Below are 27,581 nucleotides of genomic sequence, written 5' to 3'. Positions count from 1 at the left end.
TGTTCAAGGGACAACACATGGACTTTGTTTATGTAATGTCAGGCCTTCGGTTCTTTCTGTGGTTATTACCTAACCCAATGGTGACCATTTCCTGCAGTGTCCTTGGCTTTCCTGTGTGGCCTGAGGCATGAGGAGGAGACCTGCGAGGCCTCCAGCTCCAGCTATGTGCAGTGTGATTTGACCGTCGCTGTGGGAACAGAGAGGCTGCCTGGGTCCTGGCCTTACTTCTACGTTTGTGAAGAGAGTACCCATTGCTTCTTTGCACAAGATCCTTGGACAGAGTCAGCCTTTCCATTGTTCTCAGGCCTCTTGATCAGGTAACCCTGTTCCCTCCCTCCCTGAACTTCCCCATGAACGAATGCATGGCCAGGGGACTGATGGAGCCCTCGGACCCGGCCCTGGGGCCGGCACTCTGGTTGGAGGACTGAGGACTGTTCCATTGTGGAGCCCAGCCAGCCTGCATATCAAAGCGTCTCCTGCCTTTTCAAGTGTTCAAGGGAACATCTGAAAAATCTGCCCAGTAAACAGCCCGCTTTGTTCTTGCTTAGATTTTAATATTTATCTTCCGATCCAAAGCAACATCTGGTGAATGCCAATGGGGAAAAAGATTAGACATTATGAAAAACAGAAGGCTCTTTTCCCCTTTCCTTTTTCTTTTCTCTCCAAACAGATTCACAAGTATGAAAAAAAGTCACAGAGAAATCTAGCAGATTGTATAATGTTTATTCAAAAGAAGCGGGGGGGATGCACAGGCGGAATTAATGCAGATCAAGGATTTAGAAGCCATAAGCTTATAAGGGTTTTTTTGAACTTAAAAAAACAAATAAATACCGCAACTTTCCAGGTAAAATCCCCTTTTTGAAACATATTTTTAAAAAAGCGTGACCGTGTCGGTCACTCTGGATGGACTGTGTTTCCACAGGCAGTTAGTTCCTTTTCTGTGAAGTGTGTTATTTCAGTGCTGAACGTCGCCCTGCGTCCTGCTTTGTTTCTTATCTAGATAGAGTGCTTACGTCTGATTGTTTAATGAAGGCCTATTTTTCCCATTAAGAAATAAAATAGAACCAGACCGACTCCCCATAGTGACAGTGAGAACCAGCCCTTCTCACGGCAGTCCATCTTCGTGATGTCCTGAGACAGCCTGGGTTTCCTGTGAGTTTGCCACCTGAGCAAATGTTATGTTATGTTCAGTCAGAGGAAAAGGGGACCTCCTTGGTGACTGTTTGCTGGGAAAGCGTGGAGAACCCCGCTTGGGTCTCAGAGGACGTGGGGGACTGGAGGCTGTGCTCCTGGGAGACCAGATCTCAGAGCTCACGAGTGCTGGGGACCAAGGACATGTCAGCCATTCGTGGCTGCCCGGAACTGAACGACTTTATCTCGGCCCCCAAACTATCCTTTGGAGTTCTGTGCCCTTCACTTCAGGGGGTGGCTGAGGGCAACTGAGCTCAGGTCCCATTAAAAGTTACGCCCTTTATATGTATGTATAGGCACGACTGGGACATTGTGCTGTACACCAGAAATTAACACATTGTAACTGATAGTGTTGCCATTAAAAAAAAAAGTTATGCCCTTTATGTATGGATCTCAATCAGCAATATACACCAATAACCTTACAACCCTCCCTGCTCTGTGATCCAGCAATTTCACTTCCAGGATTTTAAGAAAGCACTTAGAAATACGTGATATTTATGAAAAATTGTAGTCTTTGATGTTTTGGGTATAATAACAGAAAATGTTGAAAAGAAACAAGCGTTTAGTAATAGAAATGCATCCAAGTGACACTAGATGGAAAAACTTTGAAAACTCGATGTAGAGTCTTTAACCAAAGAGGGAGATATTTACAATACATTGAGGAGTAAAAAGTGCAGGTCATGAAGTCGTGCATTAGTGTGATCCTAATGGTGTTTATAACACACGTTTGGACACACCTGTAACAGGTGGTTGGGAAAAAGGCTGGAAGGATGATTTTTAAAACTCTGATAGTGCCTATCCCTGGTGGAGGGGCTGAAGCACTGATCATATTTGTTTTCATTATTGAGTTTGTGTGTAATTTTTTCAGTGAACATATACTAATTTAATAACCAGAAAACACATTAAAAATTATACAGGGGGCATTAGGAAAATCATGTGCTGAATGGCTTACCTTGGTTCCTCTTAAGATTATACTTGTGAACCCAGAGAACTACTTTCCAGGCTCTTTGCAAGGGACCCATTTCCATTAAATGCTCTGACCCCCTGCCAGCCACCACCACTATGGACTTGATGTCATTTGACAAAAGTGGATATTTATATCCATGGTAAAAATATGCCCACTTTGTCCATCTGTCCATCCATCCTACCATCCACCCATCAATCCACCCATCCATCCATCCACCATCCATCCATCCACCATCCATCCACCATCCATCCATCCATCCACCATCCATCCATCCACCATCCATCCATCCACCATCCATCCACCATCCATCCATCCATCTACCCATCCACCATCCATCCATCCATCCACCATCCATCCATCCACCATACATCCATCAAGTTGAATGAATTGTCTGAGGCCAGAAGGGCAGGAGCAGAGAAAGAAGGAAGGAAAGTGGCTCTCAATGAGCATGGGGAGTTATTAAGGCCTTGAGGTCCTGAGCAAGGAGTTTAGATTCTATTCTAAGAACAGATTAAATGTCTTCCTTTTTGTTTTACTTGAAATATAGTCAGTTTACAATGTTGTGTCAATTTCTGATGTACACCATCATGTTTTAGTCATACATATCATACATATATTACTTTTCATATTCTTTTTCATTATAGGTTACCATAAGATATCGAATATAATTGCGTGTGCTATACAGAAGAATATTGTTGTTTATCTATTTTATATATAGTAGTTAGTATCTGCAAATCTTGAATTCCCAATTTATCCCTTCCCACTGGGATTAAATACTTTTGTAAAGCCTTGGCAGTGTCAGCACTGGAACCCAAGGCTTTGACTCACCATGTACTCAGCACAAAGCTGTACCATCAGCATTAGCAACAGGAGCCTGGGCTGGGCTGTGCGGGTCCACGGAGATTTCAGAGACACAGGAAGCAATCTCTGGCTGAGTGAGGGAGACAGCATGCATGAATTTTTATTGCCCATCCTAGAAGGCGCATACAAGATCATTTGTTTACTTTTGTTTATTTTTATTTTTAATTGAGGTATAGTCAGTTACAATGTGTCAAGTTCTGGTGTACGACATAATGGCCAGTCATGCATAGGCACACATATATTCATTTTCATATGCTTTTTCATTAAAGGTTATTACGAGATATTGAATATAGTTCCCTGTGCTATACGGGGGACATTTGTATTTTTAATCTATTTTTTTTTATATAGTGCTTACTTTTGGATCTGATCAGACCAACTGCAGGAGCAATGGACTGGGACTCCAGAAACATAGCTCTAGAACTCTCTCTGCCACCATTTGAACCAAATATTTTTACCGTATTCCCTCCATTCAAATAAATAGTTGCATACACACACGTGTGCGTGCACATCTGTATCATCTGTATCTGTGTATCTCTCTTTGTGCACATGTTTATAGTTAAGTCTGGCCAGCTGCACTCTTTAATGCGTAGGATGACTGTGGAAGGAAACATGCACAGTAATTATTAGGAAACCTTGACATTTTGTGACTGCTGCTCTAGTTTTTGATATCCTGGGGTCTCTGCTAATCTGGGTGATGGCTTTTTAATGAAAAAAATTTCTAGTGAGATAATCAGGGACCAAACTAAAAAGAAATATGAGCTGAAGTTTGTAAAAAAAAAAAAGTCTAAGCTGGCAGAAAGAGGTTTTAGCTTTTTCAGAGCAAGAAGAATATGATTTTTTTTTTCACTTTCTTCTTTTTCTGGGAAGCAGACACCTCCTGGCGAAAGCCAGGACACTGGGAGGCAGAGTCAGGGATGCCATGGTGGCCAGGCCTCAGCTCAGCTTCACAGAGGTGGGAGAGGAGGTCGACTCTTCCATGCCTCGGTCACTGGTATTTCCCAGGAAGATCGGGGGCCCCACTGCGACATTTGCTGCTTCTGTCATGTCCCTGCAACTTGGGGGGACAGACCGTCTCTCCAGGTGGGATGGCCTCCTGAAACGGCCTGGAATGCCGAGCACTGACAGGTATCAGCAGAGCCTTCTACTGGGGGACCAGCTGTTGGAGGACTTGCTGAAGGAACAGGCTTTATTTAGTTGGTGTGGGACTTGGTCAGCCGGAGCGACCCTCAGACGGCAGGTGATATATATGGTGTCTCTGGAGTCATGAGCGAAATGGGACAATCCACTCCAAACTGGAGGGCGTTGCTGCGGGCAGGGGAAAGGAGGGTACGGTGACTTAGCCCCCTTTTCTCCAACCTTTGCTGATGAAGAGCCTAGCAAGGGCAGAAGAAGGTTTCTTAGGACATGGAAGTGCAAGACCAAGAAAGGCTGTAAAGGAAGTTGGTGACTCGTTCCCTTGAGTTCAAGTCCATTAACTCAGACTGTTCGTATACGGAATATAAAAAAAAAATGCTTCTACTAGTGAAGATCCACTGCTGGCCATGAACCTGAAGGGGAACAGGCAACAGAGAGAGGAGACTGGAAAATTGCAAATATTCTTTCGCTTGCCTACAAAGCCAAAAAGGGAAATCCTGGAAATGCAGACAACTGTGTGTTATCCCTGACAAAGTTCTACAAGGAATGATTAATCAGATGGTCCGTGAACCTTCAGATATGGAAGTAGCCACCCAGAAAATGATTCGCACGGAACAAGATGGTGGGAGACCAACTTCATCTCCTTTCTGATGGCTTTTTTAGAGATTTATGATGGAAAAGTAGAGGCAGCACCTCTTAGACTATTCCAGCAAGTCCCCCACCTCTCACCCCCACCCCCAGAAGCAAAAGCTGCAAAGTCCGAAGTGCCCTGATACAGCATCAAGTTGGAAGTCAGGTGTTTTATTCGGAAAGTCCATGTGAGTTTTGCTTTCGAGTCCACCGTTATTTCCGTATTTATCTAAATATAACATTACATTGTAATTTCGAAGTTCAATTACTTCACTTTCCCTTTCCGAATCTTTGAGTGTAACCGACATTCCAGGAGCAAATGCTGCATTTATCCTGTGGCTTCGTCTACCCGCTGGAAGACGGCTCAGCTAAATGGATTTGTAGCTGCATTCACAGGCTCCGATTCAAAAATGTGTTTGAGCAATGGGTCCACATCAGTGAGATGACCTGTAACAACCATGAATGTAAATTCCGGCATTGACATTTCAACAGTAATACCAGGCAACATCACTACCACCCAAAACTATGAGAAGAGCTGGCTTCATTGGACACCTCTGTGTGCCAGGTTCTGCACAGATCCTTTGGAGGGCTTCGTTTTGCTCTGTCTCCCCAACACCTCCTTAAAACAGGTAGTGAGTTCATTTTATAAATGCGGAAACCAAAGCTCAAGGGAGTCACGTCTTTACAGGGTCAGAGAGACAGTAAATGTCTGCTTGGGACTGACATCCAGCTGGTCGGCGTCTGAGCCTCACCTTGCTTGCTAACGCTTCTCAGAAAACGGGCTGAACAAATACAGCATGGTGTCGAGGTCTGTCCCAACAGGCTTTTTCTGTGGATCTACATTGTTGGAAACGCCTCACAGAATAACTATGTGGTTTCCTTTACTCACAGAACTGCATGTTAGATCTGTGGGAAAGAACTACAAGACAGAGCTGCTAAGTAAACTATGAAAAACCTAACAGTCCAAAAAAAAAAAAAAAAAAAAACCAGCATGGTGAAACCCTCAGGTAACTGAGGCTCCGAGACTTTTTCACTATTGTCTTAATTTAAGCTTGGGGCTGCAAAATGAACACATATGAGGTGCCATGGAGTGGAGGGCTCAGATAAAGGGCGATCATGGCCCCAGTGGCCAACCAGCTATGTGTGCTTAACTCTGAACTGTGCAATGTTAAAATACTGGCAATCTTCAGACTGTCTAGAAGACAATGGGTGTGGAAGTCGTGTCTTGGGTGGACACGGAGCTGGGAATACTTTAGCATGAAGACGAGAAGGCTAAGTAGATGTGGTAGTTACTCTGCTCATTATTTCTTTTTTCTTTTTCTTTTTTTTTTTTTTTTTAACAGCAGCTTTATTTATAACCCTGCTCATTATTTCTAGCCAATGTGGGAGAAACCATTTTGTCGCTGATTTGAAAAAAGATGCTGTGTTTCGACATGATTTATAGTTTCTCCAGCGGTGACCTTTTGCCCTTTCCCCCACCCTTCCTGGTCCTCCCACGGGATCTGCCATCTTCGTGGTGACGTTCGTTCAGCATCTCCAAACTCTAGGAGTCTGGACTCCTGGATTCTCACCCCAGAGCTGCCTGTGCTTTGGGGTTTGGCTTTACGCAGATCCCCTGATCTCTCTTGGTTACACTTTTTACGCTTCTACTTACTTTCCCGACTGAAATGAAATCATACATATGAAACTGTTAAAAAAAAAAAAGGATAAGACATCCTGCATTATTATTACGAATAATCTTTGAGGTAGTGGCAACAATGCCTAAAGCCAGGATTATTCTTGCATAAGTATCACACCTGTTGGGGGGCTCTACCCTGCCAACTCCAGCTCTCATCTCCTCCGGACCAACGTTTGCAGGCTTTCTGTAACGCTACACTGCTGTTTTTCATTCTAAATCCAGTCTGGCTTCTCTCCTTAAAGCAAGAGGACTTTTAAAGCGGGGGGCTGGTAGTGTAACTGGCACATATATCGAATCTCCTTAGTCTGGGCTGTTAAGTAAGTTTAATTAACTTACTAAGTTAATGTTCCACTGCCAGCACCAGAGCCTCACTGCCATCAGCTGGGGAGAGGGAATTGCGAGCCTAAATGAGCTCATTTTTTCACAGTTGGAATTAGGGACCAGTTAGCCAGTTGTATGGCTTTTTCCAATTTCTCTATCTGCCCTGGGGGTGGGGTGGGATTCAGGCAATTCACTCCCCCAACACAAAGTGTAAGAACAGAAAGAGGGAAAAGAAAAAAAAAATTTTTTTCCCCCAATAAATGCTTCCATTTTTGGGACTGGAAGTATCATCTGTGTGTTGCTTGTTTGGTTGAGCTTGGAGAAGCCTTTGCTAATGTTCCTGATAGATTTGGAATAAAAGAAAGGCCTCAGTGAAAGATATTTACCCCGTGCATTTTCATGGCAGGGTGTGCAGATAAAGGGAAAACAAATAAACAATAAAAGAATGGAAACAAAATTACAGAAATTTGCAAAATTTGACAAATGGTGGCCTGTAGTTGCCACAAGCTAATGGCTTGCAATGATTAATAAGAGTAAAAATAATTGCATTTCATTAAGATTGATGACACCCCATTTAACCTCCCCTCTCGTTTCAGCCCTAAAGTGGAAAGAGATGAAGTTCTCATCTATAATAGCTCCTGTACCATTACCATGGAAACTGAGGCAAAGATGGAGTGTGAGACGTGTAATCAGCCAATTACCGCCAAGATTACTGAGATACGGAAAAGCCGGGGCCAGAACACTCAGGTATAATCAAATCTTTTTTACAGACTGATTCAAACAGCTCAAATTAAATTTGTAATATTGTGTACATTAAAAAAACAATTTAGCCCAAATGGCAGCGATATATAATATTAAATGCTCTCAAACTTTGAGGAGCTGATCTAATGCACAGCATCTGAATTCATAGTTAACTATGGTTAATCATATATTTTCTTGAAAATAAATGAGTGCTGCCTGGCCTCTTTTAAAGGCAGTTCTGAGCAGATAATCTCGACATTTTGTCCTGCTTTCTGTGGGCATGTTTGAAAGACGCTCTCTGTGGTTTATTTCTCCATGAAATGAATGGCCTATAATTCAGCCAGGCCCTTCTGGGAGGTTTCCCAGTCACTCAGCTGTCCTCAGTGGGTGGATGGCCGTATCTGCTGGCCCGTGCCGTTCACCTCTGTGCCGTGCAGAGCAGGGTGGGAACGTCTGCTTCTGAGGGGATGACGTGGAAATTAGGACCGAAGAGGGGAAGGTCTGCGGGGTCATCCGGTCCCACCTCCTCACCTCATCCATCTGTTTTAAATCATGTCAGTACCCCTCCAAGTGGCTCTTCTAAAAATGTGTTCTTAAAAGTCCCCAGGGAGAGATGCCACAGCCTCCCAGGGAATTTTCAAGAATTGAAATCGGAGGCGAAGGGCTCTTTGGATTTACATCAGAAAATCTTTGGCAACTCTCCAGGCTTCTCACAGCACACAGATAAAAAGTATTTACTGAGAACCTACTCCCTTAGGTGTCTTTCCCCTCATGAGCGAGACCCTCACATCTTCCTCTCTTGTCTCTTTGATTGGAACAAACGTTTACTGAGAGCCTGTGAGGTCCCACCCGGTTTCCCAACCCGGACGCGAGTGCCGCTTCTCAGTCCCAAACTCTGCTTCCTGGGTTCCCAAGGCACATGTTTCTACAACTTTTGGACCAGTGCTGCAAATGCACACAGTTACAAATAACGTTGATTTTTCTGGCCTCTCTAAACTATTTCCTGTTCTCCTTCCCACCCCTCGGGCTCTCCCTGTCCATCCTGTCATCTCCCAGGCTTCTCATGTTCCTTTCCCGAACCTTCCCGGGGTTGTGCAGGCTGTCGCTTGCTTCTTGCCCCATGGTGCCCACCCCTCCACCCTCCGCTGCCCCATACACCTCTTCCTTTTAATGAATCATTGGCTTTAATTCTTCTTCTCCAGCTCTGAGGTCCCCTAATTGCAGCCTCCTCTTCACGCCTGTACCCTTTCTCAGAGGTTGGCTGTCAGTGATGTCTCAGAGGTTTGCTGTAGTCGGCAGGACTGCTGAATCAGTGTTGAGTTCTGGAAGGAGAGGCGTGGGACACAGCAATCTTTCAGTTGCTCAAGAAAGGATAAGATAATTGAATATTACGAGGCTAGTGCACATGGCATTTATGTTGTCTTCATAATGTAAGCAATGAGTAATATTATAAACAAGACAAAGTAGCTGTTTTCAACCTACGGACTTTTGATACTGTATTAGTGTGAGTATGAATGTGTGTTTGGTTGTGTGTGATGGGTTTGGTGATGCCGTGTCATGTAAGAGATGGATAAACGCTTATGTCTTCCATTGCAGAAAGTGTAAACGTTTCTAACACTGATGGTTCTAAGAAGTGTTCATAGGATAATATTATTTAGACACATGGATGTTTTAAAACAGAAAAGAAAAATCAATGATAAGACAAAAAGAGTGGAAAGCGTTTGGCTCCGAGGCATCAAAAATGGAGAGATGTGGGGACCAGAGAGTGGTTTTTAATACGATGCAGAGTTTGCTTCTCTTGGAAATCGAGGAAGAACGAAGTATATCAAATAATTTTTCTAGCACATTGTTACATCAATAAGTGGAAATGTTATATGCAGGGAAATCCACACTTGTCTAACACAAATTTACTGAATGCCTGAAGTGGCTTAGACACCATTCTATGGCCTCCGCCTTGGTTTCCACCTGGGGAATAATCTGCAGTTGTTGGGATGCTCACCGGGCAAACGCAGGCAACGGGGGGGAAAGGCAGGTAGCACGCTGGTTGGGGTGGGCTTTGGGCTAGACTCCCGGTGCTGGAAGACATCACTTGCCACCTGGGGGACTTCAGGCAACTTAACCCCTCTATGTGTCAGTTTTCTCATCTGTAAAGTGGGAATAATAATAGGACTGGCCTAATAGTGTTGGCAGGAGGATTCTGGGGTGCGAGCCGCGGTGTGCTGCGTCTCATACACAGTAAACGGCCGACGTTGGCGGTTCTCAGCAGTGCTCGTTTGCTGATCTCAGTGCTGGAAAACGGTACAGGATCGTTTCTCTGTAGTGCCTGCTGCTTTGACCAGATCACTTCACTTCTTTGCTTTCATTGAATTTCCCTTCATTTCAAAGACTTAATTTTGAGGTGTTTTTGGAGGCTGCAATGCCTGTCATCTTTAAATATTTATACAGCATGTGTTTATAGAGTTCTTACCACTTTCAAGGTTCTCTTCCGTGAAAGAGATGAAAATTAACATGGGAAGAGGCCCCCCTGTAGGGACAGCAGGGAACAGAAGCTATGTGTGCAGGTGGGTGAGGGCCGAGGAAGGACACAGAGAGTCAGTTCACCACAGTTGGATGGGACATTGGACACTGTCAGACAGACCAGCCCCCTCATTTAAGAGATGGGTTAACCAAGACCCATAAGGAGGTGACCCAATAAAGGTCACACGGCTGTAATTTAGCATAACCCATGCCACCATAAGTCACTGTGGGGGAAGTAAGCCATCTAATCTTTAGGAACCAGTGGGCATGTCCCAAAACCTGCTGGGCTAACCCAGTCCTGGGATGTATGGTTCTCCCAAGAGATGCTGGGATATCTGGGGACATGTAACCTGTGTAAGGGTACACAATTGCCTTCTCTGGTCCTGGGCCTGAGGATAACCAGCTCTGACAGGTGCTTGATCAGGACTAGAGTTCAGGTGTCTAGCTCTAAGACCCTTGGAATAGTAGTTCCATGGAGTGTTGTAAGAATTCTGGGATAAAAGGATTCCAAAATCAAATACATTTATAAAAACTCCGTTAAACATAGTTTTATATATATATATGTGTGTGTGTGTATATATATATATATATATATATATATATATATATATACACCTTTATATTTATAACTTTTTATATATAAAAAAGTAGGACTTTCTTTTGAGAGCATTCAGTATGTGAATGTATAATGGAAATTTCAAGGGGAGGGCTGGAGTGTTCCCTGAACTTGTTTGTCCGCAGAGCCCTTTATTGCCGGGCTTTCTCTTGGGGCTGGTACCCCTCCTGCTGCCCTCACTTCGGGCAGTGTTGCCCATGCCATGATCTTCCCTTTGTCCTACAGCTGGGGGTCTAGAGGTGGGAAGGGTTCTCTTCAGATGGGGCCGTCAGCTGAGGTCAGTAGGTAGCTTTTGTATTGTGCCTAGAAGAATGGGCAGGATCTAGACAGGCAGGGATGCAGAGGGCAGGTATTTCTGGTGGGGGAACCAGTATGTACGAGGCACTGAACCCACAGGAATGGTACAGAGAGCATGGTGTGTGTGGAGGGGACTGGTGAGTTGTTGTTTTGGAAAGATGGGCTTGGATCACATTGGGATAGCAGGTTAACCATTTGGTCCTTTAACTGAGCAGGTGACAGGTGATCCTCGAGAAGTCACTGCAGGATTCCATGTGTGTTTAGTCACATTGATCTGGTGGCAGAGTGTGGGATGCCTTGGGAAATTGTGGGAGACAGGTGAGAGGTAACCGGACAGGGAACGTGGCAGAAGGAATGAGAGGCGGGGGCCCGCAGCACAGTCAGCACTTGATAGCTTGTGTTAGACACAGGGTTCAGAGACAGTGAAAGTTAAATGTGGTAGGAAAGAAAATGATGCACCAACTTTCCAAAATGGCCCTTTCACATGTTTGAAATATACACATACACACCCTTATGCATATCCGCACTCATGACTCCTGAATTGTAATCTCCAGCGCAGACCTCTCTCCTGAACTTGAGGTTCCCAAACCTCACTGCCTACTGTGTCCTCACTTGGGTATTGAAGTGACGTGTCAAGTCCATCAGATTCTAAGTTGAGCCCCTGACTCCACTGCTCCCCTCCCCACCCGTCCCCACCACAGTCATGAACTGAGCTGATGGCCTCTTTTCCGTTGCTCAGGCCGTGGAGGCATCCTTGATCTTCCAAACCCCACGTCAGATGCATCAGGGAATCCTGTTGGCTGTACCACATGTCACTTCCCCAGTGAAGTCTACCCTTCCCACCCGATTTAAAATTGCAGCCCAGGGCTTCTCACTCCGTACATCATACGTGCAATTTTCCTTAATCTGTTTTATTTTTTCCATAGTCCTTATCCCCTGCTAATATATTTTGTATAGTACTAATTTATTATGTTTATTGTTGAGTGTCTGACTTTTCTTGCTAGAATCTGATCTCCAAGAAGGTGGTATGTCTGCCTACTTTGTTCACTGGTATGTCCCAGTGCCTAGAACAGAGCCTGAAGCAATTGTCCAAGTGAACAATACAGAAAAACAAATAAAGGTTAAAAACAAGCCTTCTTACACACTGTTTCTCCAGTCCTATCCCCTGAAGAGTCTCTCTGAAATGGCACACACACACACACACACACACACACACACACACACACACTGGTGTACACAAACCCATTTGCATACAAAGGTGTTACTGTGTTATTAATAATGTTCTTCAATTTGTATTTTTTAAAAACCTATTGACAGTCTAGGATGTGAGCTCCATGAAAAGAGGAGCTTTGCTTTGTCACTGTCTCCCAATGCTTAGATCTATGCCTAAGACACAGCGGAGCTCATTAAAAATTATGATTTAAAAATTACTGAGTGGACGAAGGGATTTATGAATGAATGAACACATCATGGTCATCTTTCCATTTTAGCAGAGGTACAGTTTTCTCTTCTTCAGGGGACATTACACCTACTGTGTATCGCTGTGGTGCACTGAAACAAGACAAAAGATACTAGAAGAAGAAAAGCCTAAAACAGTGCTGGAAAACACAACAAAGTGGCATCAGACAACCGGAGATTTTGAAGGATTGCTGAAGGACAAAGAGTGATGGGGTTGGACGGGTAGACAAATTGCAGCAGAATGAACACGGTGCAAAGCCAGTTTAGGTGGAACTGAGAGGAAGTCAGCCGTACTTTCCAGCGGCGCTCCGGCAGAAATTCCAAGCTTGAGAGTCAGGTGGGGTGGGTGTCAGGGTAACGAGTGAAAGCACTTTTTTGGGACATTGCTAGGTCACTATGTCCCCTCCCTTTCCGTGTCCCTCTCTTCTTCTCTGTCCCTGTGAACGCGGAGTGGTGGGTCTGTGACTCTCAAGATGAAGCCTTAAGAGCAGCTCACAAAGCAAAAGGGGATTATTTGCTTGGGGACAGGAGATGGGTTTGGTCCTCTGTGGATATTAGGGCCAATGTTAAACTTGGCCCAAACCAGGATGACTCTGAAACTCCAGGACAGACTCAGGGAAAGAAGGAAGAGAGGGCAGGGAAAGCAGGGTCTCCTCGTTTCTGCCTCCAAGGAACCCTTTGACTTTACTCCCTCGTCCAGATGTTTTACCCAGCAATTTCGGTTCTGATCACTGGAAGACGTGCCTCTGAACATCTGATCTGCCATCTCAGTGGAAAAAGAAATCAGAAACAGTGCTATTAAAGTTATCTACAAGATGATTTTCAACCCAGAATCTTCCATCCAATCAAATACTACTTGGAGCAGGAACAAAATGAAGACACATGTGCTGTACACCACTGACAAGGTTTATCACCCCCGTGCGCTCTGCAAAAAGTGACGTGCCCCGGGAACCCTGAAAATGAATCCAAGAATGAAGATGATCCGGGACACCAGAAACAGTCATGAACCAAGAACCCGAAAAGCAGCAAAAGCAGAGTGAAAATTGGTGAAAATATGGCTGTGAAGCTTAGGATAATTAAGAATGGATTCTTGGTGAAACAGACGGGAGTCTCCTGGTTCAAGTAGAGGTAATAAAAGGAGGAAAAGAAACAAAGCATAAACCCCGTCTGATAAAATGAGGAGGTATCAGTGACACAAGTGCAGCCATGACGTGAAGGTGGGCAGTGCGTGGGAGACGGCAGGTGGCGCCACGGTGTGGAGGAGAGTCAGCGTTAAGTTCCCGCAAACGGACATTTAGATAAACAGCAAGACAGTTTGCCCAGCTGGACCCTAGAAAAGCTTTGGATTTAGAGAAATTTAGGTACCAGGATATAGGCATGAGGCAGGAGCAGGTGGTTTGAAGTCCTCTATAAAGAGTAGCTAAGGGGGAGGGTACAGCTCAGTGGTAGAGCACATGCTTAGCATGCACGAAGTCCTGGGTTCAATCCCCAGTACCTTCATTAAAAAAATAAATAAATAAACAAATAAACCTAGTTATCTCTCTCCCCACAAAAAAATCCCCAAAACCAACCAACCAAACAACAACAGCAAAGAGTAGCTAGAATCCTAGAACATGACTACTCGCCGACCCAATCAGACACGTTATTCCTACTCCTCCCTCCAGGAAGCAGAGGCATCATTTATGGACGAGTTGAATTACTAAGGTGTTAATCAGGTACTTGAGACCAAGCTTAGGGGTGGAGGGCACAGAGAATGCAATGGAAATCTGGAGGGTGATTGGAAAATCTGCTGACTCTCTGAAGAGTGGTCAACCCTCCCAAGAAATTCTTCCCTCTGCCCAGCTTCAGAATCCTGGCAACTCAAGCTCTGTTCTTCTCAGAGAGGAGACTGGAAGATACTTTCCTGGAGAGGTTAAACCCGAGTAAAGACCCATGGATTTTGACATTTGGGAGCCTCAGGAGGTCTCACTTACACAGATTATCCACTTGGATTTTTAGTGCATTGCTCTTAAACGTGAAAGCACAGACTTCTGGTTTTGGCCCCAAGAGAGGGATGGTTTGTAGACATACTCTCCTGCCGCACGCAACCGGGAAACTAGTCAGAATATATCTCAGGCTTCGGATAACAGACAGCACGAGGCTGTGATCCCTGAGGAAAGGGGAACGCACAAGGAGAGTAGCTTTCCGTCTGGGGGCACTTTTCCAGGCCCGACACGGGGAAAGAGGGCCCAGGGAGAGGGAAGCAGCCTCCCTGGGGGGCGTCATCGGAGGCTGGAGTTCAGGGCTGCTGATGTACGTAGGAGGTATGGAAAAGGAGGCGGAGGTAGGAGGGAGAGAAGAATATTCAATGGTCTAATGGCCAAAATTTTTCCAAATTTGATGAAAATTATAATCCCATAGATCTAAAAAGCTTAATGCTTATCTAAATTAGCTTAATCCAAATCAGAGGAAACATTAAGAGAGCCATTATCAGGGTTTCCAATAATGTTAAGATGTTAACATCATAATGTTAAGATGTCAGTTCTAAGTTAATATTTAGACTCAATGCAATTCGAATAAAACAACCCAACTTTTTGTTTTGTTTTGTTTTTTTTGGTAGCAATTTCTAGGCAGATTAAAATTTTCCATGGAGATACAATGAACAGCCCAAACTACCTTCAAAAAGAAACGTTGATGACTTGCGCTGCCAGATTTCAAATCTACTACAGAGCAGTGGTAGTCAGGAGGAGTTCTAGGTGAGACCTCACTTGAAAGAAGGGCTCTGTTGCTAAAAGCATGTCTCGAAACTCTTGCCACAGTGTCGTGGAACCCAGGGGAGGGGAGAGATTGCAGGAAGGGGTGACGAGGAACGTTGAAAGGGAATGTGATCGGGAGGTCCTTAGTGACATTCGAGACTGCAGGACAGTATTGGTGGGGAGGAAAACCAGATTTTGTGGGGTTAAGGGGTAAGTGAGTGGTGAGTCAATGCAGGCAGCTGGTACAGAGCACAAGGGGGAAGAGAAAGGAAGGATGCAGGTAAAAGCCCATCCTCATTGTAACTGATGCTGAGGATGGTTTCTTAAGTTGCCAGTGCTTTGATTAAAGCTGGGCTCTTCAACTAGTTTGTTCTCTGTATCTGTGAGTCTGCTTCTTTTATGCTATATTCACTAGTTTGCTGTATTTTTTTAAGATTTCAGATATAAGTGATATCATACAGTATTTGTCTTTCTATGTCTGATGTACTTTGCTTAGCATAAGGCCCTCCAAGTCATCCATGTTGCTGCAAATAGCATAATTTTATTCCTCTTTAAGGACTGAGTAGTATTCCATTGTGTGTTTGATTTCACAAGACCAGCACTCTGCAGGTCTCTCACGCTGTTCATTCTCCCAGTGATTATAGAATAGCTTTCACACAGCTCTGTTGTTTGGCTGGTTGAATCTCAATGATTATCGCATTTATTTTAGAAATATTTATATTTTAAAATGCACTTTAGTGCCTGGATTACGGTTTGAAAGAAGCAAAACCCCACTGCGTAAGTGAATCCCTACTTTCTGTTTAAGGAGAGTCTCCTCGAAATACAACACAGTGCTGTTGCAGATTTCACATTTTCTTTATAGTGTGTCTCGCTGTTGGAGGCTAATTTGGAACTACTTTCTAGTCCCTAGTTGAGCTTGTTTCTGCTGTTTCTGACATCTCCAAACACCTTCTCCACTTCTGTTTCCTCTCCTCTCCTTTTGGTTTTTCATCTCTCCTTTTCTTTTGCTTGCTTCCCCCCCCCCCCTTCTTTTTCCATTTTCCTGCCCTTCCCTTCCCCCTCCCCCTCACTTTCTTCCCTTTCCTCTTTGCCCTCTTTTCTCTCCGTTTTCCCTTTCCTTCCCTTTAAAGCACCTCTTTTATTCCGTGTCTGTCTTTGGGGTGTGTGCCTGTGGAGCAGGTGCTGTTGGGAGCAGGGTTGAGCTGGTCGTTGAGCCAAAGTGCTTAACAATTTTAAGTACTAGTCACCTCCCAAAACTAATGGATGTTCACCCGATTTTCCAGAACCATTTCTTCTAACTAAGACTGTACAGCAGTTCCGCGTTAGTCCCCTCCGTGGTCGCCTCCTCCAGAGTCTACTTCTCGTGGATTTTGAGCCCAAGGAAGCCCTGCACTTCCCCACCCTTCTCAAGTGGGGCGGGCAACATCACTCGCTTAGCAAGTGGGGCGAAGCATTGCAAGTCTAGGGCTCGACTCTCCAGCCCTCTCTTTCCCTCTGCCGCGACGCCTATGTGGCCTGGCGTAGCGTCAACTTACAGAGGACCACTGTTCCATCCTGGAGAGTCGCCAAGATTCCTGGTGGACTTTGTGTTGTGCCCATGAGGATTTGGGGATATTTGTTACTGCTCAGAATCTAGCCGGACTAGTGACCTCATCTAGCTTGAGACTGGTGACCTCATCTTTAACCATTCACCTGATGGCTGCCACTGGTACCATTAACTTTTCTCTGTGAGTCTGCATGGATCATGTCCTGATTTATGTTCTTGGAGGCAGGGGTGATGAGTGGACTGAGATGGGACCACTGGGTAGCACTTATGGCCTGATAGGAATTAGCAGGGTAGTCAGCCTCTCCCACCCTCTGGATTCCCTCTTTGGCCTGCTTCCATTGGTGGTGAACTTCCATTCTCACCATGGTCCCTATGCCCCGAAGACCCTCCGTGAAATTTCAATCACTTTCTTTCACGGTGTTGTTGCAAACCGTGGGAGTGTGTGGGGATACATGGCCATTTCAGGTGTCTCTACACCTGTGCTCAGTCTCTGTTTATTTCCTCCTAAGAATCACTCCAGAACATGATGCATAAAGAAAATGCATTCAGATGGAGAATGTATTTGTATCTGTGGTCTATACCCACACCCACAGCTCTATATAATCTGTTTAGAGGTATTTTCTTCCATACACTCATGCTCTTTCATTTCTTTCTTTAAATTTCACTTGAAAAAAAATCTTATTATGAAGATTTCAACCACAAGGGGGAAAAGAACACAACTCAGATGGACTTGAATAATAAAGGAACTCACTGAGTGGCTCACGGAACAGGAGAGCTCAGTCAGGGCTCAAAGGCACAGCCGGATCCAGTGGCTCGGTGCTCACTCAGGAGCTGGCTCTTCTTGTGGCTCTGCCATGTCTTCTTCTCTTTTTCTAGTTTTATTTTTTTAATTTAATCTAATATTTATTTAAAATTTAACTTAATATTTATTTGAAATTTTAAAATTTCTGTACAATTTTAAAAGGTTACTTTCCATTTACAATTACTACAAAATGTTGGCTCTTTTCCCCGGGATGTACAAGACATCCTTGAGCCTGTCTTACACCCAGTAGTTTGCACCTCCCACTCTCCTACCCTCCAAACTGTATAATGTCCCTCCCCCTTTCCCCACTGGTAACCACTAGCTTGTTCTCTATATCTGTGAGTCTGTTTCTTTTATGCTATATTCACTAGTTTGCTGTATTTCTTTTTAAGATTTCAGATATAAGTGATATCATACAGTATTTATCTTTCTATGTCTGATGTACTTTGCTTAGAATAAGGCCCTCCAAGTCCATCCATGTTGCTGCCAATAGCATAATTTTATTCCTTTTTTAGGACTGAGTAGTATTCCATTTTGTGTGTGTGTGTGTGTGTGTGTGTGTGTGTCTGTTGATGGACACTTAGGTTGTTGCTGTATCTTGGCAATTGTAAATAATGCTGCTATGAATATTGGAGTGCATGTGTCTTTTCAAATTAGTGTTTTTGTTTTCGTTGTTTTGATACATACCCAGGAATGGAATTGCTGGATCATGTGGTAGGTTTATTTTTAGTTTTCGAGGCACCTCCATACTGTTTTCCACAGTGACTGCACCAATTTACATTCTCACCAACAGTGTCCAAGGGTTCCCTTTTCTCCACATCCTCGCCGACATTTGTTTTTCTGTAGACTTTTTGATGATAGCCATTCCGACAGTTGTGTAGTGGTCTCATGGTTTTGGTTTGCCTTTCCCTGATCATGAGCAGTGCCAAACATCTTTCCATGTTCCTGTTGTCTGCCCCGCCTTCCATAGGGTCAGATTCAACCTGAGGCGGCCTCCTCTGTGGCCACAGGGTTTTTGCCAGTAGATCCCAGGGCTTCTTGCTCCCCTGTCTTCACTGCATGGGAGTGAAAGGTCTTTTATAGGCGTGGTCTCAGAAGAAGGACGTTTCCTCTCCAGAAACCCTCAACAAACATCTCTTTATGACTCATTGGTTCAAACTGAGTTACTTTGCTCAGGTCGACAGATCGGCTTTGCTGGCTGTTTTTAGCCAATTACTGTCCATCGTGGACCTTAGAATAAAGTCAATCCCACCCCCAACACCTGGTGAGAATATGAGAGCAGTAATGCCTGGAAGGAAAGTCCTGGGGCTACTGATGAAGGGAACCTGGAGAGTGGACATCGGAGAGTCAGTCAACACGACCTCACAATGGCCTCGCTGTTCTCCTTATGGCTCTAAACGCAAGCCTCTTCCTGTTTCTCCTCACTGGTCCTTTTTGATCATCTAAGGCATTGCTGTTGCATGGAATTCTGACAGAGGGGAGAACCAAGGCTAAGGGAAAAGGAAACAAAGTGTTTGGTAAACCTCCCTGAGAATTCCGTAGAGGGTTTGCTTTTAACCAGCAAACAAACAAGCAAATGAGAAAGCCCCGTGACGACATAAAACACACATCCCTTCTGTAGCCTGCGGGACCTCAAACCCAGGTTTGTGTTTCTTCTGTGATGTGCGTCTTCCTGACCCAAGAGGACAGTCGTTGTTTTTAGGAGGTACCAGCTCCCACCGGGAGCTCATCATTCAGTTCTAACCCTCTTCTAATAATAAGGAAAAGAGCAATTTAGGGAGAGAAATGTTTTGTTACAGTGTTTGTTTCTCACAGTGGGTCTTCCCCAAACACTTTGCAAATGTTTGTTTTGTTTTTTGGGTTTTCTTTTGGGGGGTGGTGGTAATTAGGTTTATTTGTTTATTTATTTTCAGAGGAAGTACTGGGGCTTGAACCCAGGACCTTGTGCGTGCCAAGCATGTGCTCTACCACTTGAGCTACACCCTCCTCCCAAACACTTTGCAAATGTTAAGGAACCCGCCCAGCATCCCTGTGTAATGAACATGTATGGGTGGAGGAGACAGTCAGCTGTCCAAGGCCCCTCCATGAATGAATGTCAGGACAAGGACCTGGACCGCTGGGCTCACGGCTCCAGTCCCAGTCACTCGAAAACACTGCCATTTAACTTCTTTCCCTTCCCAGAGGGGAAAAGTATGCACAGCCAAGCAGAAGCAAATATATTTTGTTCTTTTCTGCTTGGCACCAACGAGTATGCATTTGAAGGACGTTACATGATGACTTTACGAAGACGCTGAGCACGCTCAGCAGTATGGACAGCGGAGAGGGCAAGGCACTTCTGCACCTGGAAAATGAGATTATTGTCCCTCCTTCTCAAATATTGTTTACAGATCACTCGCAGGGTGCCAGCCATTGTATTGGCCCCGGTACAGGACTGTCAGATGGTTGCTTTGAGAGATGACAGAAGACTATGAAACTATTAAGGGCTTGGATAAAATTATGCAACTTTGAAAGGGCTGGGTCAATGCTGTAGATGAATAAGATTCAAATCCCGCCTTGTGGAAGGTAACTCTTCAACAGGGGAGCTAGAAAACCCCCTAGTAACTGTACTGTGAGCAAAATGTAATAAATGTGATAATAAAGGTGTTCGTATTTTACTGTAGAAAACCAGTGAAAGCCAGGAGATCTGGATGGAAAAATCATGACGTAGAAATTCCCTGGAGGGTGTGTCATTTTATCTGGGCTGAAATTTGTGAGGATTTTAAGGATAAGCAGAGATGAGGAGCAAAGGTAAACCAGTGAAGAGATGAGTGTTGGAGAGTCTCAGGGGTGGGCGAACGTGGATTTTTATATAAGTAACTGTATTTGGCTGGAGTGTAAAGTTTGAAAGGAAGTAATGGGAAGGGAGTAACTGGAAACAAAGATTGGGGAACACCGAGGTCTTGAGTGTCAAACTGAGTGTGGATTTGATCTAGGAGGAAGTGGAGGGCCGTGAGAGGCTTTGTCAGTTTCGCAGCTGGCACTTTGTCCCGTGAAATCTGCGTTAGAGCTCGCATCAGAGTCGGAACGTGAGTCTGGCTGAAGTGTGGCCGGTGCCAGGTTAGTCCTGACCTGTGTGTAGCTACCGTTCTCCTGTAGCTCGGGTGCAAGTCGAGGCAGGGCGGTGTGGAGGCAGGAACCCAGGAAATGAGGCGTCATTCTCAACTGCAGCTGAGAGAGGGTTGAGGATGGGTGTTCTGAAGGTGACCTGGAGAAACACCCAAGGGACAGGAATGCACAAGTGATGCCTGGGAATTACGGAGGGGCGGCGTGGTACAGCGGTGGGTCTGAGAGTGACTGATCTGGGTCCTACCTCCCAGCTTGGGTGTCACCCACCTGTGTGATTCTAGGCCAGTCCCCAGGAAAACCTCAGTGTCCTCATCTGTAGTGAGAAAGGGGACAGCATTTTCTAATGTGCATTCTGTGGACAATTAGTAACGAAGAATGTCCCATTAGGAAAAAGGGTCTGTGGTCAAATACGTTTGGGAAACATTGCAGACTCTGCTCCACTCTGGTTGCCACGAGGTCCAGTGAGGCATCAGAGGGAGGCAGTTTCACTCTGTTGAAATCAGCCTTTCCCAAACTTCTCTGCTCATAAAAGTCTTCATTTTTGTTTCCGTGCAACACCCGTCAGCCGCCTGTGGAACATTTTGGGAAATTTTGGACTAGATCATTTTAAGGGAATGATCCCACCCTCACAGCCCCTGATTCTGTGTTACCTCTGAAGGTTTCTTCTCCATCTAGGATTTTGCAAATCTGCACGAAGTGTCCTCCTCCAGCCTGGTCAGAGTTTTCCTACCTATAGTACACAATTAAGTGTCACCCCCTCCCCCATCAACTTTCTCTGAGATGAGGCCAGAAGTTCTTTAAAAGTGTTTTTAAAAGTGCTTTGAGATCCGCAAGGAAGGAGGTCCCCGGTGGGCTCGTCATTTGACTTCATTAGAAGCCTGTATGCTAAGGAGCCTTCGACTTCAGCTTCTGGTTTGAAATCATCCTATTTCTAACGCACTCTATTAACCAGGAAAGAGCTGAGGGATTATTTTTTTCTTCCTCTCTTTTTTGCATCTTTGTATAATGTAATTTAACCTAGCAAAAAAAAGATACTGATTGTCTGTCCCACAGGACTTAATTAACTCCCAGCTTCATGGTGCGCCAAAGAAATAATAAGAAAAGGAGAAGTTCGGGTGTTCGTACCTGTCCACTTCCACCTCTGGTGCATAATGAGATGTCAGGAAGGGTGACACTGATGGGCTGTGTGAAACAGGCTGACTGCAGGAGGCGGCGAGCTGCCTGCTCGGCTCCCGGGAACGCTGGCCAGCCTGCAGGAACCTCGGACCCAGGGGGCCGCCTTTTTCTTCAGATGACAATTTCCAGCACCCTCCCCACCCACCTCCCTGCCACCTGAGCTGAGCGGTGGTTTTGTTAACCTTTAGCTCTGCCTTCTGCACCCTGGTCAGATGTTATGACAATTGTCACGGGGCAGATGCTGTGTTTATTAAGCTGCCTGTAGCAAATCCGGATGGGAAGGGCCAGATTCTACCAGCCAGCCCTCAGGGGAACCCATAAAGAAATTGCAAGGCTAATAAAAATCATGCTGGATGAAATTGCAGTCCTCTGGTGCCAGTCCATGACGGGGCGAATCTGGTTTTACATTTTAATGGGGGCAGGGACTGAAGGTTTGAACAGGGACCCTGGTACCAGCACCCCTGAAAGTTGTACCTGCTTCACCCAGAGTTAGGACAGGGCAGGAGAAGGCAGGCTGGCTTCTCTCTTTGTGCAAGGTTGCTGCACATTTGAGATGGGAATTCGTTAATGTTTCTTACATGTTAACAATGCCCTGCTCCTGGGAAAAAGCCTCCCTCTGCTGCGTGGCATGAGATTTGGGCTACAGTTCAGGTCCTCTGGCCTCAGACTGATGGAAGCCTTCAGCGCCCAGACTTGAGGGTGGTGGTCCTTGAAAATGCGTGGGGAACAATCTCTGGTTCCTCATCTCAATAAAATGGTTCTAAAACTTTCCCATCCTGGGGGCTTCTCAGAAAGCTGTGTGAGGTCTCTGCGAAGAGCCATTCCCGCATTTGCAGTCAGATTCACGCTGTACCCCATCCAACGTGGGGGCGACGGCCTCAGAAGGCAGTTCTTTTTTCCTTTGTGAAGTCCTTCTGTTCACAGAATTCACTTCATCCAGATCAATCGATAGTTTTCGGACATTAAAATGAAACAGCCATGTAGACAATTGCTGTTTGGGGAAGACTGAGGAGAATGGAAGGAAAAACACAATAGAATATCTCAGTCATAGGTATGGTGCCATCCAGAGAAGTATATTCCGTATTTTCCTGAAAAGAAACAGTATTGTAATAAGGGAAGGGGGTAACATTAACTGAATACCAACTTCCTGTCAGGAACTCAGTGAAGCCCTTTACTCAAATGACCCATTTAATCTTCAGAATAAAGCTTTGCTGTGATTACTACTGTCATCTCCAGTTTACGGATTCATAACTGCTCAGAGAGGTTTAGTAGCCTGATTCAGGACGCACAGCAGGCAAGGGGCAGAGCAGGGACTCAAAGGCAGAAGAGTCCAGAGCCTCTCCTATGACTGCCAATTTTTCTTAGGAAAACATGTTTCAAAAAAGTAGAAAGAAAACCTGTCCTTTTTTTTTTATAAACAAGTCCCCAAATAAAGATGGGAAATGACAATGTGAATTTGTGGAGGTAGATCTCTGGGTCGTGGAGAATGTAGGACTATGTGAAAACTTACCTTCCAAGCTTCAACCTCGGCTGGGAGCCTGGGTCTGTCTGGTTCTGCCTTCTCACCGAGCACAGCTCCTCCACGCCTGCCTGCTTGTGGGGATTGGCCTCCCATTTGTGTCCTGGATCCTTCCAGTGGGGTTTTCTGCTACCTCGACCCTGGCACTCTGACCGTGACTTCAGTGGACGTGCCCATGTGTGTGGGTTTGTGCTGGCGGGGCCGCGCTGTGTAGTGTGGAGCCCAAGACTTAGGGCTTCTAATGACTCCAGGAGTCAGGCTTTGTGGAATGAAGACAGGAGTGACTATATCAAAGCCCACGGGCATCAGCTGGAAACCAGCCCTCCAGACTTCCGTTGTGAAACTTTTAGAAACTGAGACTGTAGACACTGGGAGACACAGCAGAATCGGACTTTTACCAAAGAAGTAAGTTATACGAAGGGTGGTTTTACTCAGAAAGACCTTCCAGTTTCAGAGGAAGGCATTTGGACTCCAAAATCATAATAGCTTTGCCATTTGCCAAGTGGGTTTTCCTGAGGGTTGCAGAAGTAGAGATCTGCTTGGCATAGGTGATGTTCCTGGTATCTTTCTGAACTCTTTCCAAGTCTTGATAATGGGAGCAATATTTAGTAGAAATTATTTATTTTTGCAGTGTAGGGAGAACCCTGTAATTTCCTTTGCTGTGTTGTTTTAGTGAAGTAATGGGAGACCAGACCTGTAGTTCCAGAATGTTCTGTTTAATTTTCCTTTTGAAATTTTCCAGAAAATGAGGAACTGTGTCTTGTAAGGGAGGGATGAGGGGTGCAGATACTAACTACATAGTTTACCTTTGAAAGGGGAAATCTGCTAATGGGAATTTTCAAGATGATGGCAAGTTCTAACCTGGGAGTCTCTGAGTTTAGTATTTTACACAGAGTATAAAATACTGAAGAAAGGATGACTATATTTCACATTTGTTTGAAATTATAGGAACACAAGGCACCTGGGGTTTAGATTAAAAATTGCATCTCTATATAAAGTTTTCTTTTGAGCCTCTTTTTTTTTTCTTTTTTTCCCCTTTGTTTCTGTCTTCCTTTCCCATTCAATTTCAACTCCTATTTAAAGTATAATTTCATAAGATCCAAATCTCTCCAGGTGTATTGTAACAGAATTCTTGGAGATCCAAATAAATGAAGTCATAATGGTAGAAAAAAACAGACGGTGACGATGGTTTTTGTATAGGGGCTGGGCCACGATCTGCACCCCATCAAATTCCATTGTCTGAGCAGCTCAGTGACCATTCATCACCTTTAAGGCAATAACTAGTAGCAAGTATGTTGACCTTTTTATATCGCACAGGCACATGGCACGTGCTGATTTTGCGTGCGTGGTTTTCATAGCACTATGGAGTACGTATTATTAGCCCCATTTTACAGATCAGGGAATGAATGGATGCTTCTGAAGGTTGAGAGCCTTACCCAAGGGCCCACGGCTAATAATGCTGGACCTGGGATTGAGAAATGCAGTCTGCCTCATGTGAGACTTCTCTTAAGCAGGATGTGGAGAGGGGAGTGGGGGTGGGACGGAGGCAGAGAAGACGAGATACGAAAAGGATGGAGTAGTGTGGAAAATAAATTTCAGCTAATCAAAAGAAATCTTTCACTCAAATCTCACATCTAGTGAAATTAGAGCAACACTCTGTGAGTTCAGTTTAATTTCAAGGGCATGGCCAGATTTCCTAAGGAAGAAAAGTGTTTCAATCTTAGTTTGAAAATTTTGGCCTGGAAAACAAGATTTTCTTTTCACAGCCCATAACTTGTTTCCCTGGCCCTGGAATTTGGAGAGGCTCTGAAAGAAGGGAGGGGCTTCACTCTTTCCTGCCCTGATTTTGTATGCAAAATGTTCACTGGAATAAAACAAAGAAACAGCCCCGACAAAGGAAGAGAAGGACTCAGGGAGTAGATACTGTCTTGCAGGGGGTGGTGACATCTGCGCCAGGTTGTCACGACGGAGCGGAGCGAGTGGAGGTGGGCGCCAGGTAACCACAGGCGATGCGGGAGATAAATGGTTGACCCCAGCCCGTGTCAGCCGACGATTGATGCCACCATCAGCCCGAGTGCCTTCCCAATGATTTTTTAAAAAAATCTTTGATAGAGTGTGTTATCTAGTTACTGGCACGAGGGCAATAGCCTAGAGGGGTGAAGGAAAAGGAAAGAATAAAAGGTCACTCCAGGAGGACGATGTCTGTTGGACTAAATGAGAAAAAAGGATCTGGCTCCAAAGGGGAGGAAATAAATAAATAACAATAAAAGCAGCTGCGAGGTGCAGGGATGGGATGAGGGAGATGGCTGGTTCCCGTATCTTTCCTGCTCCTGTCTTCTTTTTCTGTCCCTTCCTTCCTTCCTTACACTCTCTCTTCCTTCGTTCTCCCCTTTTCTTTTTTTTTTTTCTTTTTTTTGGGGGGGAGGGTGGGGAGGTAATTAGGTTTATTCATTTATTTTTTAATGGAGGTACCGGGGATTGAACCCAGGACCTCATGCATGCTAGGTATGCACTCTAACACTGAGCTATACCCTCCCTTCTTCTCCTTTCCTTTTGAATTAAGATAGACCTTGAGTTATTCTGGGGAGCTTAGCAGATGTAGCCATAGATTCTTTGCTTTTTTTTTTCCCCTAGAATTTTTCTAATGATCTGATTGGGATTGTTAAGTCTTTGAAGAAATCTTTGGGAGAGGTGAAATTAAAAGCCTTAATTAACACCCCCCAACCCTTTGTCTGTAAAATAATGATAATTTAAGAGTAAAAGATACAAAGCAAATAACATGAAATTCCTCTACATAATAGAAAAATATGTCCTTATGATATGGTATTATTAATTGATTTGTGGTGGATCTGTGAATTCAGTTCTGGATAACACTTGTCTTCCTCTCCGTACACACACACACACACCCCATAGGCATGCCCACATGCATAGTCTTTTCACAAGCACCTATATACACATTTTTGGAGAGGCAGGAATATAATTGCTTTTGCTCAGTATTGCTGTATCAACAGAATTCTACTTCATGATAATAGAAACTTTAATTGGCTCTTTTAGTCTTAAAATAAATTTTGCAGAGGGAAAAGAAAAGCAGGGTGAACTGAGGTTTTTTTTTTGTCTAAGATCGTGGCTTTAATTATGAATTTTTTTTCTTTTTTATTTGACCTGGAAAAATCTAGTCCTTTTTTGCCTTCATGGAGTGTTTGTGGAAGGTTAGGATGTTGGTTCCAGGGCAGGAGGCCTGAAGGCAGGGCTGGATCCGTGGCATGAATGCTCTCCTTTGAGAAGACTCATGTTGGATATAAAAATATTGGTCCCCAAAAGCAACTCTGGGAAGAGTAGAGAAATATACTTCAGGCAGAATCCATCCTTTTCTAAGGCCAAGAGAGTTTAAACATGTGACTTCCTGGCAGTAACGACATTGGTTCTCAGCAGCCAGTGCCGGGCAGGGCCCTCTTTAGTTACTTGGCGCAGGTTGGAGGGTATGTTTTGCCATCCCTTCATCAAAGATGTCAGAGTGATGGAAAGAACCCGAGTCTTGATGCTGGAAGATGTGGGTTCTAGTCCCTGCTGACACTGTCTTACTAAGAGGCCCTGGGTCCACGGCTAGATTTCTCAGACCCATTGCTTCCCTCGTGTGCATGGTGACAGTCATGCTTCAGAGTATCCTCCTTCAAAGTTTTTGAAATTTAAGAGTCTACAGATATGAAAACTGTAAGTTCTAAAGTGCTATTCAACTCTTACCCTTCTTACTCCGTGTGGATTCCATGGGCGCCTGGTGGTGGGGTTGGCTGTGATGCGGGGCTTGCAGACTAGAACAAGGAGATGGTGCTTCTTGGAAACTTCCATAAAGTTGACTCAAGCGGGGACAAGACGGAGGCATGAAGGGGCTAGCTGAAAAATATTAGCGTGTGTACTTTTTTTGGCTTTTAACAGTTTCTAGTTTGGCGACATAAAATGTATGCTGTATCATTTGCCTTACTCATGGAGTTAATACATTTGAGATCCCAAATTTAAAACTATAGTTTATTTTGTCAAGAGTTTGTCTCTTTTATTGAGGTATAAATTACGTAGAACAAAATGCTCAGATCTTAACATGTATAGTTCATTGATGTCTGTGTCTGCTATGACGGCCACACTCCAAATCAAGGTCTAGAACACTGTCATTGCCCGAGAAAGTTGATTTTACTTTAATTGTTTTTTTTTTCTCTGTAAATGGTGATGCAAAGGCTGAATCTTAATAAATCTATCTTCTCCTTGTTTTTGTTTAAGGAAAAGTGTGCAGGAGGC

The 27,581-nt window shown here is 44.6% G+C and overlaps 1 protein-coding gene and 1 non-coding gene across 10 annotated transcripts in view; both read left to right on the top strand.

The window, feature by feature from the left end:
* The window catches only part of PKHD1 (PKHD1 ciliary IPT domain containing fibrocystin/polyductin), a 368,588-nt gene that overhangs the window by 64,475 nt on the left and 276,532 nt on the right, over positions 1–27,581 (top strand). For all 9 annotated transcript variants that reach the window (XM_064476570.1, XM_031434550.2, XM_064476573.1 and 6 more), the window contains exons 34-35: positions 98–317; positions 7,379–7,529. In XM_064476570.1, the coding sequence (XP_064332640.1) occupies positions 98–317; positions 7,379–7,529 (371 nt within the window). The remainder of the gene's footprint in view (positions 1–97; positions 318–7,378; positions 7,530–27,581) is intronic.
* Positions 5,586–5,715, top strand: LOC116147868 (small nucleolar RNA SNORA18). The gene has a single exon (XR_004131459.1). It is a non-coding gene; the product is annotated as a small nucleolar RNA SNORA18 (small nucleolar RNA).

The sequence above is a fragment of the Camelus dromedarius genome, chromosome 19, assembly GCF_036321535.1.
Source record: "Camelus dromedarius isolate mCamDro1 chromosome 19, mCamDro1.pat, whole genome shotgun sequence".
NCBI lineage: Eukaryota > Metazoa > Chordata > Mammalia > Artiodactyla > Camelidae > Camelus > Camelus dromedarius.
The sequence above is the reverse complement of the archived record's forward strand: the minus strand, read 5'-3'. Positions and strand labels throughout refer to the sequence as shown.